This window comes from Oncorhynchus masou, chromosome 33, assembly GCF_036934945.1.
Source record: "Oncorhynchus masou masou isolate Uvic2021 chromosome 33, UVic_Omas_1.1, whole genome shotgun sequence".
NCBI lineage: Eukaryota > Metazoa > Chordata > Actinopteri > Salmoniformes > Salmonidae > Oncorhynchus > Oncorhynchus masou.
The window spans coordinates 21,551,196-21,569,046 of record NC_088244.1 but is presented as its reverse complement, the minus strand read 5'-3'; the positions used below and the strand labels follow the sequence as shown (position 1 = coordinate 21,569,046).

Genomic DNA, 17,851 nt, shown 5'->3' with positions numbered 1-17,851 from the left:
CCACAGTTTGGATAAAGATGAAAAGATAACTCACCTCTCCTTTTTGGCCAACTGGACCAAATGGACCCTGAGAATGACCAAAAGATTGTTGAGGAATAAGACAAAGGAAATTGGATGACATACATGTTTTCATTGATTGAATGTATATTCATTTGACTGAATTTAAAATATGAAGGATAACTTACAGGTTCTCCATTCTCCCCGGGCAAACCATCAGCTCCTGCCATGCCCTGAACAGAAAACACAAGTGAATATTTGAATAACAACAATTGGGTGTGCATGGGAGCTTCCATAGAAAATATAATGTATCGTTATGTGCCTACAAAAGTCAAATATACCCTCACATTATGTTCCATAATAAGCCCATAAATCCATAACCCCAACTCCATAACATTTCCCATTATCTTTTTGACAATATTCTCTCTGAACCCCTTAAGAGACAGAAAATCCCCAATATCAAACTGAATGAAGACAGTGGGAAGAGGGTTACTATGATATCATTCTTAGCTTAATTTGACCCCAAATGTAAGGAGCTACAAGTGTACCATGTCTCCTTTAGGGCCTGATGCTCCAACTGGACCCTGTGAGAGAAACAGAACGAGAGAGTGAGGAGAGAGAAATGGCTATGAGTCCGTGGTTGTGAAGTCCAGTAGCAGAGCGCATGGCTCAATAGATGGCAGGCTGTGTGTGCGGAGTGAGATGGAGAGAGGGATGGAGGTGTGGTGGGTTGTGGAGTGGAGTGGGGCAGCCTAGGAGCTGGATAAAGTCAGGCTTTGTTCTGCCCTCGGCTCCTGAACAGGAGGCTGGCTATGTTACCTTTCGTTACAGTATGAATACACACTGCCAAGGCTCCATCCTATAATAATGTTCTGATTCTGAGTGAGCCCACACTGCCCAGGTTATAAGCACATACTGCTCTGCTCTTCATGGGCCTGGCAGGAGGAACTATGTGCGTGTGTGTGTGTGTGTGTGTGTGTGTGTGTGTGTGGACGCACGCACGCTGCAGTGTATGTTTCTGTGTAAAAATACAGTTGAAGTCAGAAGTTTACATACACTTAGGTTAGAGTCATTAAAACTCCTTTTTCAACCACTCCACAAATGTATTGTTAACAAACTATAGTTTTGTTAAGTCGGTTAGGACATCTACTTTGTGCATGACACAAGTAATTCAACCGTATATGTACAGTTGAAGTCAGAAGTTTACATCCACCTAAGCCAAATATATTTAAACTCAGTTTTCACAATTCCTGACATTTAATCCTAGTAAAAATTCTCTGTTTTAGGTCAGTTAGGATCACCACTTTATTTTAAGAATGTGAAATGTCAGAATAATAGCAGAAAGAATGATTTATTTATTTTATCACAATCCCAGTAGGTCAGAAGTGTACATACACTCAATTTGTATTTGGTAGCATTGCCTTTAAATTGTTTAACTTGGGTCAAACGTTTCGGGTAGCCTTCCACAAGCTTCCCACAATAAGTTGGGTGAATTTTGGCCCATTCTTTCTGAGAGCTGGTGTAGCTGAGTCAGGTTTGTAGACCTCCTTGCTCGCACACGCTTTTTCAGTTCTGCCCACACATTTTCTATAGGATTGAGGTCAGGGCTTTGTGATGGCCACTCCAATACCTTGACTTTGTTGTCCTTGAGCCATTTTGCCACAACTTTGGAAGTATGCTTGGGGTCATTGTCCATTTGGAAGACCCATTTGCGAACAAGCTTTAACTTCCTGATTATTGTCTTGAGATGTTGCTTCAATATATCCACATCATTTTCCTGCCTCATGAAGCCATCTATTTTGTTAAGTGCACCAGTCCCTCCTGCAGCAAAGCACCCCCACAACATGATGCTGCCACCCCCGTGCTTCACGGTTGGGATGGTGTTCTTCGGCTTGCAAGCCTCCCCCTTTTTCCTCCAAACATTACGATGGTAATTATGGCCAAACAGTTCTATTTTTGTTTCATCAGACCAGAGGACATTTCTCCAAAAAGTACGATCTTTGTCCACATGTGCAGTTGCAAACCGTAGTCAGGCTTTTTTATGGCTGTTATGGAGCAGTGGCTTCTTCCTTGCCAAGTGGCCTTTCAGGTTATGTCGATATAGGACTCGTTTTACTGTGGATATAGATACTTGTGTACCTGTTTCCGCCAGCATCCTCACAAGGTCCTTTGCTGCTGTTTTGGGATTGATTTGCACTTTTTTCACCAAAGTATGTTCATCTCTAGGAGACAGAACGCGTCTCTATCCTGAGCGGTATGATGGCTGCATGGTCCCATCGTGTTTATACTTGCGTACTATTGTTTGTACAGATTAACGTGATACCTTCAGGCGTTTGAAAATTGCTCCCAAGGATGAACCAGACTTGTGGAGGTCTACAATTTTTTTTCTGAGGTTTTGGCTGATTTATTTTGATTCCCCATGATGTCAAGCAAAGAGGCACTGAGTTTGAAGGTAGGCCTTGAAATACATCAACTGGTACACCTCCAATTGACTCAAATGATTTCAAGTAGCCTATCAGAAGCTTCTAAAGCCATGACATAATTTTCTGGAATTTTCCAAGCTGGTTTAAAGGCACAGTCAACTTAGTGTATGTAAACTTCTGACCCACTGGAATTGTGATACAGTGAATTATAAGTGAAATAATATGTCTAAACAATTGTTGGAAAAATTACTTGTTATTGACAGAAATGTCTCCAGTGGATGGACTCATTAACTCAAGACAATATTGGGTCAGTTGGTCAAGAGTTCTAATCAGTTTTAAAAGACATAGCTAAGTAAAAGGCCTTGTTTATTCACACAAGGACATCAGTGTAGTTGATAGGGATGTTTGGGCTTGGAAACACATGGTGAGCGGTTCAAATCTCTGGGGTGGACACCACTTTTGGTCACTTCAGAGAGGTCTTTGGCCAGTAAGCATTCTGTTCGGAGTCACACTCACCCTCTCACCAAATCCGCCGCGAATCCCGGTTGGTCCGGGAAGGCCAGGGTCACCAAGAGCCCCCTTTATTCCCTGTTGAATATGACAGACACCATAAGAACACTCCAACATTCAATTGATATTTGGTGGGACACCCCATTCCGTATCCTATCATGCTACTGACCTGGAAGCCTTTGCTGCCCTGAACCCCGATGTTGCCCACTGGTCCGACGCCCCCCTAGGAAACGCACATCTTGTTAGCACAATAGGAAGTACACGAGGGCCTAAAGACAATGGAAGTAAAGCCTGACCTGTGACACAGACCTGCATTCCCTCATCCAATATTATCTAACTTTGCCTTTATGAGACTACAATAAAGCAGGACATGATTGTGTTTATAACTTTGAAAGAGGAGGTTATTGCAGTTGTGTGTGATGAGAGGCACAAGAGTCATAATTTGTGTAGAAGTTGATAAAATCACTTGTTTGAATATGTCTTATCTGAGGAATGCTTTGAAAGTGACACTGCACCCAGCTGTGATGGTGAAGTGCCACCTGGCTTTAGACCCAAGGCTGTATCCTGCATTCCCTCCCTCTGGGGTTCTGATGGGGAACCAAAGACAAAGACCCCTCTGTCTCTGACCCTCTTTCCTCCATCCCCATTTCATACATTCCCATCTTCCCTACTGCCTCCATCTCACTGGAGGAGAATAGCTGTATATGGGGTGGTATGGGACTATATTTTCCCATGTGTGTAAGAACATGTTGTACATTACTATGCAACAGTCTCCTAGTTAATCACAAACTATTGTGTTTTATCATTTAACTCATTTAACTAATAAGTGGAAGTTTTCATCTTTATCCTCTCTCAATCACCATATATAGCCCCATGAAGATATGAAACAACTAATTTTCCCTACCAGGACCCTGTTTTAACCATGCGTTCTAATGCTATGTTGACTATTATTCTGATTGGTGTGTATGGCTCCACTCTAACCACTGGCGTCTTAACAGGTGGATGCTGCCATGTTTCCATAGTATTGTACTTTGACCTAGACTACTTACAGCCACTCCTCTGGGTCCCGCCTCGCCCCTCTCTCCTGGAATACCAATGTCGCCCTGTAGGAGGAGTCAGATGATGGTGCAGCCAGTTGAGAGGAGCTGATACACCATGACTGCATTGTAACAAAATTACCCACAATACAGAAACCCCTGAAATACCCCACAAGTGCCCCAGAAGCCCATCAGATACATACAGGAATACCTGGCTCTCCAGATGGCCCTGCCTCTCCCATCTCTCCTGGGTCACCCTGGGAAGGAAAGGGGAATGGTTATGTGGTGGCTTATGATCTTTATGGCAATTGGCTAAATGGTTCATCTGATTGTATGATATCATTTATGACATCACTGTCTATATATTTTTCCTGAAAGTGTGATGTAATTTGTGACATCACTGTCTGTATGGTTTCTATGATTGTATGATACAATTTGTGACATCACTGGCTGTATGACATCCCTGTACATATTTATGAGATCACTGATTATGACATCACTGGCTGTTTCTCTGATCCTATAATATCAGTTGTGACATCATTAGCTGTATGTGTTAAAACATCCAGCTTCTGTCAGCTGATTCTAGCCATCTTTTATGGTTAGTTCTAGTCGGGCAGCTTAGTCTCCCATTCAGAGGACCCCCACTTTTGTTAGTGCCTTACTGGTCAAGGTCACGCCAAATAATTATCACCACATCTCCTTCGGCTTATCAGTGGCCTTGATTCCCGGGACTTCAGTTTCAGTTAGTCTATGACCCCAGCACGCTGTGTGGTCAGAAACGTGCTTTCACCATCCCGATGAGCACTTCCAAAGTTTTCCCTCGGGCTGAACTTTTTCTCCTTTGGACTGAATCCCTGTATGTCTGATGTTTAATTATGTGTGCATCTAAATGACCACATAGTCAGTTCTCACTGGACATGATTCTCAGTTATCTGAACCATGAGTGGTCAGATGTGTGTGTAAATGTGGACATCTTCTTCCATTAAACTCCCATTAACCTGGACATCCGCCTCATCCTTGTTCTGACCAGAAATTCTAAAGTGGTTGCTACAGGCCTTAAGCCAGCACTTACGGTTTCTTATTACATTCATGGTCCTTTGATTCACTACAATCGTAAACCTACCCCTATTTTTCAGTATGATTCCATCCTTTCATTACACAATATCAATGTGACATCACTGGCTTTATGACATCACAAAACATTTCTGACATGACCAATGATGTGGCACACCTGTATGACATTTTTGCTATGAGTCTTTATGACATTCCGTGCATATGACATCATTGGACATATGACATCACTGTCTGTATGCTGAGCCACAATCTTTTTAACGTCACTGTTCATTCATAGCTGTCACAGTGTGGACTAATGCACATTATTAGGTCCTTCTAGGCAGTTATGTTGTGTGTTTGACACCCACTGATTGTGACATTGCTCTTAAAACTATGATATCCTTCTCTTTATGGCCTCATTGACATCATATCCCTGTCTTCATGAAATCACTATCTTCATGACTTAGTTATGCATTGTTGCCATACTCACAACTCCTCCTTTGGCGCCCATTGAGCCAGCCTTTCCTTGTAAACCCTGAAATACAGACATAGAAACATGACTCTGGAGTAGTGTCCACAGTAGTAATATGATGCCATGGGACTCGGGACTGGTTAACACAAGGTGGGAGAGTTAAGGGCTAGTTAGTATATATTTCTTTAGTCTACTCTGTCCTGTGTTCTTTACTGCAGAGCATAGAGCCACTAACTGTTGTCTATTTGAGATGTGAGAATGTATATATTTAATTTGTTTACCTTAATTTAACTAGGAAAGTCAGTTAAGAACAAATTCTTATTTTCAATTGAACAGTGGGCTAACTGCCTGTTCAGGGGCAGAACGACAGATTTGTACCTTGTTAGCTCGGGGATTTAAACTTGCTAACTTTCGGTTACTAGTCCAACTCTCTAACCACTAGGCTACCCTGCCGCCCTATTGGAAATTAAAATCCATACAGAGTACAGAGGTACTAACCAAATGGAAAGCATCTCTGTCTGTGTAGTCATTAGAGTGTGTAAGAGAATCAGAGTGTGTAAGGGCATCTCCCAGTAGGAGGTACAGTGGGACACTAGCCGATAATGGCCAACTAACCCAACACAGTGGGACGCTAGATAATGTAATGCTCGATACTCACAGGAAGGCCGTTGGGTCCTTTCTCACCGGGTACCCCATTCCGTCCAGCGTCTCCCTGGCAACGCGGAGAAACACTGTCACTATGTCATAAAAAAATTGAGATTGCTGGACAATGTGGAGCTGACTATCGAAAACTATCGCCTGCGTCCACATGACTGTTTTGTTGATTGTTCTTAAGGCTCGTACAGAACTAAGGAAAAAAAGCTTTCCAGTTGTCTGCCCCTTCCATTTGGAACAAGCTTCAAAAGATCCTGAAATTAAAAGGAGCTCGTCCCTTTTAATGAGTTTAATGCTACAGTAGGATAAACATTATGATAGAAAATGAAGTGGGGGGCTGTCAATGTTTGGACCCATACATATGTAGGATCTTAATTTGCTAACTTTTTTGTTGCTGAGAATTTTAGTGTATTCAAAGTTTAAAAAAGCTTATAAAAAGTTAAACTTGAAATGTCTGACTTGATTTACCATAATGAACATGGATCAACCCCTACAAAAATGTCCATTAATTATAATCCACATTATAATTCACATTTCCTGTTGCTGCAGGAGGATTATCTTCCTGATGTAGCAAACTGGCTCAAATAAATATCCTACATCTGTAGTTGCACCACACTTTCCCAAACCATCTTGCTGTGTACATTTATGTTTTTAAAACTATAGTGCTTTGTGTTTTATGTTATAATTGTGTTTGCAACTTTGTGTGCTGCTATTTTGGCCATGTCTCCATTGTAAAATAGATTGATAATCTCAATGAGACTAACCTGGTAAAATATATCAGCCACACCCTCACTGTGGACTCATGGGAAAGAGAGCAGAGAGCATGTTGGGAGAAAAGGGTGCCACTTTACCTTCTCGCCGTCCAGTCCCTGGGTGCCATCTTTCCCGTCTCTGCCTGGGATGCCCTGCGGGAGAGAGAAACACTGTTGGTCAGGTGTCCAAGATATCTGTTATCAATAGAGATTTGTATTTTATGACTTACGGGCTCCCCTTTGGGTCCTGCTCCGCCAGATACTCCCTTTGGACCAATTTTGCCCTGTTGAGAAATGATGAGAAACAATGTTACAGTACCTGCAATGAACCGTTTGTAGCACAACATTAGATACTTTAAAATCCCCTGTACTCACACCATTTACCATCATATGACTGTTTAGTCTGCTGTTGGATTAGAAATGACAGTTATCAGACATGCAAATATAAATACAAAAATGTATATGTGTATTATTTACTCACAATCTCTCCCTTTGGCCCTCTAAATCCCTCTGGTCCTTTCTCTCCAGCATCACCCTGGAATTATCAAATGACACACACAGAGCTTTTTATTGATGGGACCAATGGCAGACATCTAACACAATGACATAAAGATCAGCACCGAAGTGAGCAGTGTATGCCTTGTGCAGTACGAGTTATACACTCCTCAACAGACAGTACAAACAAGGAGAGACTCACTGTCTTGCCGATGATGCCAGCAGTACCAGGTTTGCCTCGGAAACCTGGTAAACCCTAAAAAGAGAGACAAAGAGAGATCATGCATTTTAATCAGTAAAACTGAGAGCACATCAAGTTTCCACTGCAGCCCATTGAAGTGCTGGTCTGTAAATTCCAGAGATCTTGACAAAGACCTTCAGAGGCGTGGTACTCACCCTGTCTCCTACTGCCCCCATTGGGCCCTGAAGTCCCCTCAAACCACGAGGACCCTGGGAAACAACAGCACAGGATGGTTAGGGACCAGCAGAATCAATCACCATCGGAATCAATCAGAACATTTAACAGTGCATAGCATTCACACATCAGTGCTCAGGCAGAAAGGAATCGACAATGTAAACGGACAGCCAACAGATAGAAATGTCTGTGTTTTGAACCACATTAGGTGAGAAAACTCACCTGCAGGCCGACAGTGCCGGGAATCCCTGCAGGACCAGGTGGGCCAGCATTACCCTGGGAGAGAGGACACGCAGTTAACAACACATAGTTAACATCTGGATAAAGACTTCAGACTAGTCAAATTCTCTGATTTTCACTCTTTCAACTCTGATCTCACCTTCTCTCCATCTTTCCCGAGCTCTCCCTTATCTCCTTTGTGCCCTGTGTGACCCTAAATAAAGATAGAGAGAGGGAATGATGAAAGGAAAGACAGACAGAAGAAGCAAGGCATACATATTTAGAGATGGATGGTGAGATATAGAGAAAGACAGAGGGGTAGATGATGGGAGAGGGGGAGATACAACAGTTTGTTTTGCTGACACGTTTGGAAGTGAGTGGTGGAAACGCCAACCGGATGCTTCACATTTATACACCCGGGGAAATATCTGGCTCATTGTTTTATCTGCGGCGACAATGTCCTGTACCCACCTTGAATCCAGGCATTCCTGGAGGGCCAGAGGGGCCAGGAGGACAGATGGCAGGACACTATAAAGGGGACAGACAACACTGCATTAGGTAGTTATGTAGTAAAAATAATGTCACACTGCTGTTCAATGTTGTGCATAGCAGTCAGTACAGTACAGGGTTCATGTCCTTAAATGTCTAAAAAAAACATTGACACTTACCAACAGATCTCCACTGCCATCAGGGAGAGCCCCAGGAAGACCCTTAGAAAGATAGAGAATGACATTTAGATTGATATATAAATGAATGAGTAACATTTCCACCTTTCTTTCTTTAAGCATTTCTTCACCCCACATCTGAGGCCATTCATCTCCATTCCTTGTGAAAACTGCAATTATGCTCTAGAAATCCACTAGGTGGTAGTACATGGATGCACTGACTGATGGCAGTTAAACAATGACAATGGGGGATTTCACTAATGTGAAAAATCAGCAGATAATGTGGATGTTCTGTTCTTACTGGTGGTCCATCAGGGCCGGGAGGCCCGGATAATCCCGGAAGACCCTCAGAGCCCTGGGAGAGAGAGAGAACACACAGGTCAATCAACAGGATTAATTTGCATATAAACTGCATAAAATCAGTGCATAGAGTCACATGTCCCCTACCCTCATCATGTTAAACTAAATCAAAGCTGACTCTTCCTTGCGGCACCCCTGGTCAGCGACTCTGATAAGAAACTCAACTGAAATCATGATCACTCCAATCAGTCCTAGTTCTCTCTCCAGGGGCCTCTCCCCACAGAGATGAGATCTTATGCTGGGGTAGCCCACTAACAGGACCCCCTCCACTCATGGGCATTCTGATTCTCCCATGGGCATTCTGACTAAACGGTCATTGTTGGTTGATTCAAGCAGAGGTTTATTTAAAAAGATTGGACTGAAGAGACATGCCTGTCTGTCAGAGGTCTCTAGCCTTGGTCCTGGAGTAATCATGCTTCTGGTACTGCAGACTTTGTTTGTTTGTCATTCAGTGGTTAAACAGTTAACTCGCCAACTTGATTACTTAATCATGAATTAGCAGTGAGTCCACTAGATATCCAGTAGAGGCAGTCAAAGAGCATATTACACAACTGGTTAAGTGTATATTTCCCTGTTTTCTGTCTGTTTGACAGCTTTCTTAAAATCGGGATTGATTCATTAATTGGTCTTCACTCACCGCTGGTCCCTGTGGCCCGATTCCGCCCTCAAGCCCATTGGCTCCAGGTGGCCCCTGGAAACAATAGAAATGGGTTAGGTGAGAGCACACACACACAAACACATGCATAAATGTATAATAAGACACACATATACATGCAAAAAGATCCACACACACACACACAAAGTGACAACATAAGAAAACTGTTTATAATGATCTGTACTCACTGGAGCTCCTGGTCTCCCTCTGCCCTATGGAAGACAGGGAAAGGCATATTAAGACATACATACACATCAGTTTGTGTACACTCCCACATCAGTGTGTCTCTTGTAGGTAGGACCCAGCATGTTTCTTGGCCATGTGACCTGACCAGGAAACACTCTGGGCCCTAGTTATGGGTTTAGCTGTAGACAGGTGAGGGGGTGTAATGGAGGTTATGAATGTGGACAGGTGAGGGAGTGTAATGGAGGTTATGAATGTGGACAGGTGAGGGGGTGTAATGGAGGTTATGAATGTGGACAGGTGAGGGGGTGTAATGGAGGTTATGAATGTGGACAGGTGAGGGGGTGTAATGGAGGTTATGAATGTGGACAGCTGACGGGGTGTTCTGATATAGGTGACGTTGTTGGCATGTAACAGTGGTGGAAGACTTAACAGTACTTACAGGAGGTCCACCTGGCCCAGAAGGTCCAGCGTCACCCTGTAGAAACACAGAGACAACCCCTCAGACGACTTCAACAGATAAAATGAAACATGAGACTAGGTGAGAACTAGGTTAAAAACCTAAAACATTAGTTCCATGTTCTTGTGCCAAAATTGTTTTGAGAACTTTGGGAGGGGATGACATGCGTCAGCATTGAGTTATGTATCAGTGAGCCAAAACTAGACCAACTGCCTTGGTCCACATAGGTGAGAAAATTGCAATTATTACATTATTATAAACAACAGACCCTGTGCTGCAGTGACACTCATATGACCCACAGCAAGAGCCTAATAAAGATGTACCACCCCCCACTCCATCTGATGCTTTCCTTATTTTATTTAGCTTTTCCTGTCCACACTTTCATTCCCCCCTCACATCCCCTCCAACCCCTCCTCTGTCCTCCTCAATCCCACTCGATCTCAGCTGTGTTTGGAGTGTCTGTGTGGTGTGAGGAAGAAAAAAACTTACAATCAGACTTAACACAGTGGTGTCACAGCATTCCACCCTGTGTCCGCTGACTTTTCATTTGATGAGTGTAGACCGGTGTACAACTGCACATACTAACACATACACAGTAAGACACTTGCACACACTCACTCACACATGTATAGTCACATCACTCATGCACCTGTACACATACGCACGGATATGCACACACATACAGCCACACTCCTGTATGTCTCCTGTGATGTATGGAATGGAATGTATGGTGGTTAGTTTTCCCTTTTCCTCTCTTTACTGTTATTCTCAGTATCTCTGATGTTATCTGCTTGATGTGAACTAAGGTCCATGAAACCACACTAACCTTTGTGCAAAGTGAGGCTGAAGTCTTCACTGCCACAACAAAGCACACATGAATTACTTGGATTTAACAGTAAAAATATACAGTATCCTTCCCTACTGTAAGCAGTAAAGACGCTGCATATGGGTGTCAAAGAGCATCGGTGCATCTCATTATCTACTGACTGTTTTGGGGAGGTGGTCGATATGTCTTGACAGAGAAAGGGAGTTCTTCTCTGAAAACAGTTTCAGTCCATATTCCTCAGGGGGAGGGAGAGAATGCCCAAGCTTGTCAACCTTCACCCCATTAGTACATGGATGTTAGCCAGGAAATATCAGGCAGGGTTTAAACCAATTGCAGCACGGCACATTTAATCCAGGTAATTAGGCAGTCAGTTAACGCTCTCATCCTGATTAATGGGACTAATTAGTTGAATTGCAGAGGGCTGCCTCCACCTTGACAGTGGAGCCATTTACACCCTTCAAGTTGTAATCACAGAACCTTTTTAACACCCTTAAACCTACTATTTAATGCATAACTCCCAACACTTAACCATAACCAGTCCTGTGGTGCTAGTTAACATTAGTGTAGTACTTTCATGCCTTCCTCTGAGGATAATGGTATTTATTTTTTCCAATAGCAACCAAACTGCAGATCCCTCTATTTCCTACAGTCTGTGCCGGTTTGGTGGGAAGCTGTGCGCATTCCGGGTGGGATTAGGGAAGCAGCAGCCAGCGGCAGATAAATCTAACTCAGAATCACCCGATCTCTCATTAAAAACATTCCCACAAAGGGTCAGAGCCTGTTCGACAAATCCGTCCCGACAGGGAGAAAACAGAGACCTGAGTAGGTACCAGCTTTAGCCCACCAAGGTCTCTCCAAGAAGCACACTTTAACTAACCCCCTTTCTCTCTATTCTGGAGGGTCATACAGTAATGATACATAGAGGAAAGAATGGTACCTTCCTCAGCCTAAGGTCATAATGTGACCAGCTCTCTGTATGTGTTTTGATATACTGAGCAAACTGAAGAACCTCGAATGGTTATTGACTTTGTCGCTCTGTACCTCTGTGCGCATGTTTTTTTTATTTGTTTTTTAGTGGGTGATTGAAATATACACTTAACTGCCCAGAGGGGCAGTCTTCAGTTGAAGAGGTCATTAAAGTCAATGGGGCACATCCAGAGGTAAACAGCCAGGAACCCAGAGAGGGAGAGGCACTTCACTTACCACCTCCCCCGGGGGACCGTCTTTCCCAGCAGGCCCATCAGCACCTGTCAATCCCTGAGGAAGAATGGCAACATCATGGAAACATTATTAGACATTATATTGTGCTATTTCTGTAAATTGCTAAATTCAACTGTTTAGATAGATGGCAGACATATAATGTTCTTATCAAGTTCTCTAACAAGAGGAAGCTATGAGCCAATTGCTCACACTTGTTCTAGAGGACAGGTTACTCGCTCTGTATGCATGAATGCAGGTAATATCGGTTCAGTCAAAATCAGTCGACTCCAAGTAATTAATTATACAATGGGATACACTGAATACTGGGAAGCAGTCTAAGCAACTGTCAAGGACTACAGCTTGAGATAAATAGCCTCAAACTACTGTTTAATAGGTTCTACAGCAACTCAGCCAATCTTTTACGCATCTATAACAGGACCAGTTTGTGTGTGTGAGTTTCTACAGGTCACTTACGTCCACCCCAGGGAGGCCAGGCAGGCCTGGGTTCCCTGGTCCTCCTGCTCCCCCTGCTTTCCCCTTGGGTCCCTGAAACATTGGGACAGCTCAGTGTTATAATAATCACACACCCTACACAATTGGGTTGTTGATCCGTTGTTGTAAAAGGCTCTGTTCTGTTGTTATACTCACAGCTTTTCCTGAAAGTCCAGCCGGGCCATCTTTGCCCTGTTAATCAAAAGAAACAACATAAAATTCCAAAAGAACACATTTAAGAGGCATCTGCCTTTGATTTCAGTCTGGAAAATTGGACAGATTTGGAACATACCATGCTCTTAAATAAGTTGTCTGTGAATACAAATCTAGTTACAAATGTTACTCAATTAGTGTGTGTGTGTGTGTGTGTGTGTGTGTGTGTGTGTGTGTGTGTGTGTGTGTGTGTGTGTGTGTGTGTGTGTGTGTGTGTGTGTGTGTGTTTAAAGACAAACACCATTTCAGCAGAAAGTTGTGAAATATGGACATCTTTCTGGCCATTTTTTTTCTCATAAAATTTCAATCGAAACAACTGAAATGAAACCCACCCTAGAGCTATAAATGGAATGGCTACCAGTGATAGACCGACTGGTAGCCAGTTGGTTGTAGTAACCCTCTGCCCTAAATCTCCCAATGGGCAATGGAGAGAAATAAACAGTGCTAAAATGGACCTGACGGAGCAGAGTGGTCACATGATGAAAGCCTCCAGTTGGTTTGGACAGGGGGTAGGGAAGGGGAGGGGGAGGAGGTGTGAGGGGTAACTTTAGATGCTCTCGTAGAGTATGAATGAATGGGTCCTCTGTATGGCTGGCTGGTCTTCCAAGCTGTGGTGAATTGACTTTACTCCACCAAAGGAACACAAGTATTCAATCCCCAAAATATAGACATCAAATATAATACACACAAAATTGATAGACATAAAGATACAGTATGTATATTAAATTTATGGAATTTCTGTTATGATCAGTAAAGTTGTTAACATATGACATTTTTGTAGAAGTTATTTTTGTTTTTAAGCACATAATCCAATTTCCCCTCTAGTATAAAGTATAAATCTAGTATAAATATGGACTTAAGTTGCGATTTATGGCTTTTCCCATATCTGTCTGTCTGGCCAATAGGAGGCCTGTGTGCAGAGTGTTTAATGATTACCAAATAAATACCTGTGGCACAGGGATTTGACTCTCAGTGGGAGGAGTCAATATATTAGAAACTGGATTACTCGAGAGCATTTGACCACAATTTTACTGCAAGAGCCATATTGAAACACCACTATCAATGATGGGAAATGTAATATACTTGATCAAACTCGATTAGAAAAAGAATCAGTCATACTTGGATTTTCAGTCCATTTGATTTATATATATTTTTCTCTGAGTTTTTTCCCCCTAATAAATTGTAGAAACTTAAACTACTTTGATTATTATTAGGATCAAATACAACACATTCCCTATAAACAATTGGCATAAAGCTTAATGTACTGTAAGATCCCACTTAGGTAACTGTTCAAATTCGTTGTGACAAGAAAGTGCTAAAGTGACAAGTTTCTTGATTGCCTCAGCCATGACGACAATTTAAATCAATAATTGGATGGCAAACCTCTGCTCGACTACAACACTCCACTACCTTACAGTGGTAGTGGTCTCAAAACCAATAAGAGAACCCCACATGCATCGGTGTCTGGCTAACTCACATCAGTGCCATCCTTTCCATCGGGTCCCGGGGGTCCTGGCGGCCCGACTGCTCCTCGTGGGCCGGGTCTCTGCAACACAAAACCATGACCTCAAATCAATACAACAAAAAATTCCCGGAAAACAGTGATCATCATGATATAAATGGCCTAAAATCAAACTGCTTATGTCTAGGCTACTGTTAAAATGGACATGGAAGGAATGTGCGCATTAAGGATGAAAACAGACAGGATACAATTACACCACCAACAACAAAAAAAGCCTAAAATGCTTTGAAAGTAGTCGAATAAGTGTGAATTGATCGTACATCATTATTCAGAACACAAATAAGTGGTCACATTTTACAGGTTGCAGTAGGCAAGGTTATAATGCATTTCTCTTAATCACCTAAACAATAAACAAAGTAAACATACATTTCCCTGATTCCGTTGTAAGAATGTGAAAAATATTAATATGTACTACAAAATATGATGCCAAAGCTATGCGAATCAAATAACCGTTAATACAACCATGCGCAGAAATGCCCCAAATGACGCATAGACAGTGCGAATAAATCATGGGGTCACAAACTCATAACTTAAGTGTAATAAAAGGATGAACATATCACAAATAATTCATACAAAGAGTGTATTTGATATAAGACTGCAAAAATAAGCTTTCGTTCTTCCTAGGACCACGGCTGAATGAACAAAGGTGTCATTGTGCACAGGCCACTGGTCTCCAGGTTCTGCATTCCTCAACCTCAAGGAAAACATAACCCCGACTCCAGAAACGTGCAAGTAAATGAAAAAGAATTGCTGCAAAGACAGTCCTACGCGGACACCTGTGTACGATTAAATAAACAAATGGATAGTGAGTTTGCTTAATCTGTACAATTTGACCGCATTGCTTCAATCGACACCTCATGCTACAACCTTATAAAACAAATACAAACGCAGGAAGATAAACGAAATCGTCTATATATCACCGCGGTCTAATGTTCAAATGTTCATGTCAAAATCGATGGTAAATAGCCTAACAAACGTGCAGGTAGCTGCCTTACAGGTAGCCTAATTACTATGGAAGGATTAGACGGTCACATTTACACCCACAGGGTAGCCTAAAGCAGAAACTAGGAACTGAATGAGAATAACCTCATGCTAGTTATCAAATGCCTCTAAATACATCAGGCAGTTTACAAAGTAGCTACTTCCCGCAACTTCGAACACAGGGTAGCGGATGAAAACAGCAGGCATGGATTGATAACGGGCGACCCAAAGCCACCACTTACCTGAGCTGTGGATGATGTCAAAAGCTGGCACAGCAAGAGCAGCCCGAGAGCTGAAAACATAGCCATGGCTCCCCGCTTGCCCCTCAAATCCGAGTTTACGCGGAAAAAGTCAAGCTCCGTTCCCAGTCCTTATCGCTCGCTCTCCCCCAGGTTTCGTGACAGACCGCTCCTTCACTTTACAGCGCGCGGCTCCTGAATGGCTTTGACGTTGATTCCAGATAAACCCGAGCCTCCAGCCGAAGGGGCTGAGCTCAGTCGTACTGTAGAGAGGGATGAGGGAGGGGTGGGGACGATTGATGGAGGGAAGAGCGGGGTAGAAGGGCACGACTTCTGAGCCAGAAAAAGCGCAAAAACTTTCTTGCAAATCCATGGGGGCACTACTGCCCAATCCGCAACCGACCTCTACAATCTTATCGCCAAGTTGTGCAGATCTAAAATGTTTGGGTAGGTGAAAGCAACATGGTGGAAACTTCACCCGCCTAGAGGAGCTACACCATATCCAAACCATTGAGAGCAACATGAAGTACCCACCCATAGGGCAGAAGCTACACTAGGTTTTGGAATGTATTGGACCTGAAATCAGACACTCCTGGGAGGACTGACCCTTCCTTGATCCACAACTAAGCTTCCCTTCCACCAACATGCAACTTCAGTTTGTAAAGCTTACAGACTGGCTCATCATACCAGGTAGCACATTGGATAAGCAAGCTACTCTGAATACATTCACCATTTTGACAGTATCCATGCCACTGCACTACACTGCTCCTCAGCGGTTAGCATAGTACAGTATTCAGACAAAACCAAGGTTGGAATATGAAGAAATGTATCATTCTAGAAAGAAAAACATTAAAACAAATTCAAATAAGTTGCAATCTTTATTTTGTTATTTAACAGGAAAGGGGTAGTTGAGGTTGCATGTACAAAGGAATCTGAAATTCCATCCCTCACCTCACTCAAGTGGAGTATATTTCATTAACAACCCTTTCTATACACAATTTCAATACATGTACAATTAATAGGTTATTTCATTTGCCTAATATTTTAAAATGGAATTCATGACAATCTTCACCAGGCTGAAAAACAAAGATGACCCAAACAATCTCAGAGATGGAAACTTTCAAAAGACACTATGATGCATTTTGCATCGAATGCTGCAAAACCCAGCATCATATGATGCAAAATGAGTCATGCTGACATGCAAAACATTTTGGGACTATATCAACAATGGAGTTTTCCTTTTGGTGAAAGTACATTTTGTGTGCAATGTCATCACACACTGATTTTAATGCACAACAATTCAGTTTGGAGGAAACACCAAACTGAAGTCAAGTGTCGATCATCACGTCACCAGAGTAAGACCCTCGATATCTATTGGAAATTAGCATCAAGCTCATCTACGTGCACTTTCACCAGCCTGTGAAGTTCATCAAATTATTTCACAAACTGCATGGTTTCCTGAGTCATTGTGGGAGGACCACAGCATATTATCGTGTGACTCCGAGTTTACTTCGATATGATGGTTTCCGCTGCCATATCGCGCATAATTAATTTTAGACACAAAAGAACCCACCATGTCGAACAAACTTGCACCGAAAGTTCCTGTTTCCATCAAAGCGGTCTTGATTTTTCTTTTTACTAGCATGCAAACAGGATGGTAATGTGGTTGTCCCAAACATATAACCTCGGAGATGGAAGAAATGTTGTGTACCATCTCCCACAGGGTTTTCCTGAGTAAAACGGCATCTGGCAAATGATATAATACATTAGAAAAAAAAACAATTAAACAATCAATAAATACAAATATGCTCCAGAACATAAGGAAAGTATACCCACATCCTATTGATGACATATCATCCAACAAAGCAAAAGTTGTTTTACCAAATAGCTACGTCTCATTATTCCAATACTGCCAAGACAATAATACAATCAACCAGTCAAATGTTATTTTCTTTTTGTGGCAGTCATCTATAGATCATACCTCTCATACTCAAAATAATAATTGTGCAACATTCTTGAAATAAACAA

At 42.4% G+C, this 17,851-nt stretch overlaps 1 protein-coding gene across 6 annotated transcripts in view; it reads right to left on the bottom strand.

The window, feature by feature from the left end:
• Positions 1–17,851, bottom strand: part of LOC135527998 (collagen alpha-3(IX) chain-like) — a 52,195-nt gene that overhangs the window by 6,506 nt on the left and 27,838 nt on the right. For 4 of the 6 annotated variants that reach the window (XR_010453492.1, XM_064956739.1, XM_064956743.1 and 1 more), the window contains 26 exons: positions 14,559–14,627; positions 13,025–13,060; positions 12,851–12,922; positions 12,380–12,433; positions 10,333–10,368; positions 9,896–9,919; positions 9,690–9,743; positions 8,994–9,047; positions 8,696–8,737; positions 8,499–8,555; positions 8,188–8,241; positions 8,031–8,084; positions 7,790–7,843; positions 7,596–7,649; positions 7,380–7,433; positions 7,129–7,182; positions 6,998–7,051; positions 6,151–6,204; positions 5,511–5,555; positions 4,171–4,224; positions 3,980–4,033; positions 3,100–3,153; positions 2,937–3,008; positions 546–581; positions 186–230; positions 35–67 (listed from right to left, as the gene is read on the bottom strand). Coding sequence is in view for 5 of the 6 variants with exons in the window: in XM_064956739.1 (XP_064812811.1) it covers positions 35–67; positions 186–230; positions 546–581; positions 2,937–3,008; positions 3,100–3,153; positions 3,980–4,033; positions 4,171–4,224; positions 5,511–5,555; positions 6,151–6,204; positions 6,998–7,051; positions 7,129–7,182; positions 7,380–7,433; positions 7,596–7,649; positions 7,790–7,843; positions 8,031–8,084; positions 8,188–8,241; positions 8,499–8,555; positions 8,696–8,737; positions 8,994–9,047; positions 9,690–9,743; positions 9,896–9,919; positions 10,333–10,368; positions 12,380–12,433; positions 12,851–12,922; positions 13,025–13,060; positions 14,559–14,627 (1,323 nt within the window). In the remaining variant the exon portion in view is untranslated. Of the gene's footprint in view, positions 1–34; positions 68–185; positions 231–545; positions 582–2,936; positions 3,009–3,099; positions 3,154–3,979; positions 4,034–4,170; positions 4,225–5,510; positions 5,556–6,150; positions 6,205–6,997; positions 7,052–7,128; positions 7,183–7,379; positions 7,434–7,595; positions 7,650–7,789; positions 7,844–8,030; positions 8,085–8,187; positions 8,242–8,498; positions 8,556–8,695; positions 8,738–8,993; positions 9,048–9,689; positions 9,744–9,895; positions 9,920–10,332; positions 10,369–12,379; positions 12,434–12,850; positions 12,923–13,024; positions 13,061–14,558; positions 14,628–15,826; positions 16,304–17,851 lie in introns of those variants that run through there. The other 2 variants (XM_064956740.1, XM_064956744.1) reach the window with 2 other exon arrangements.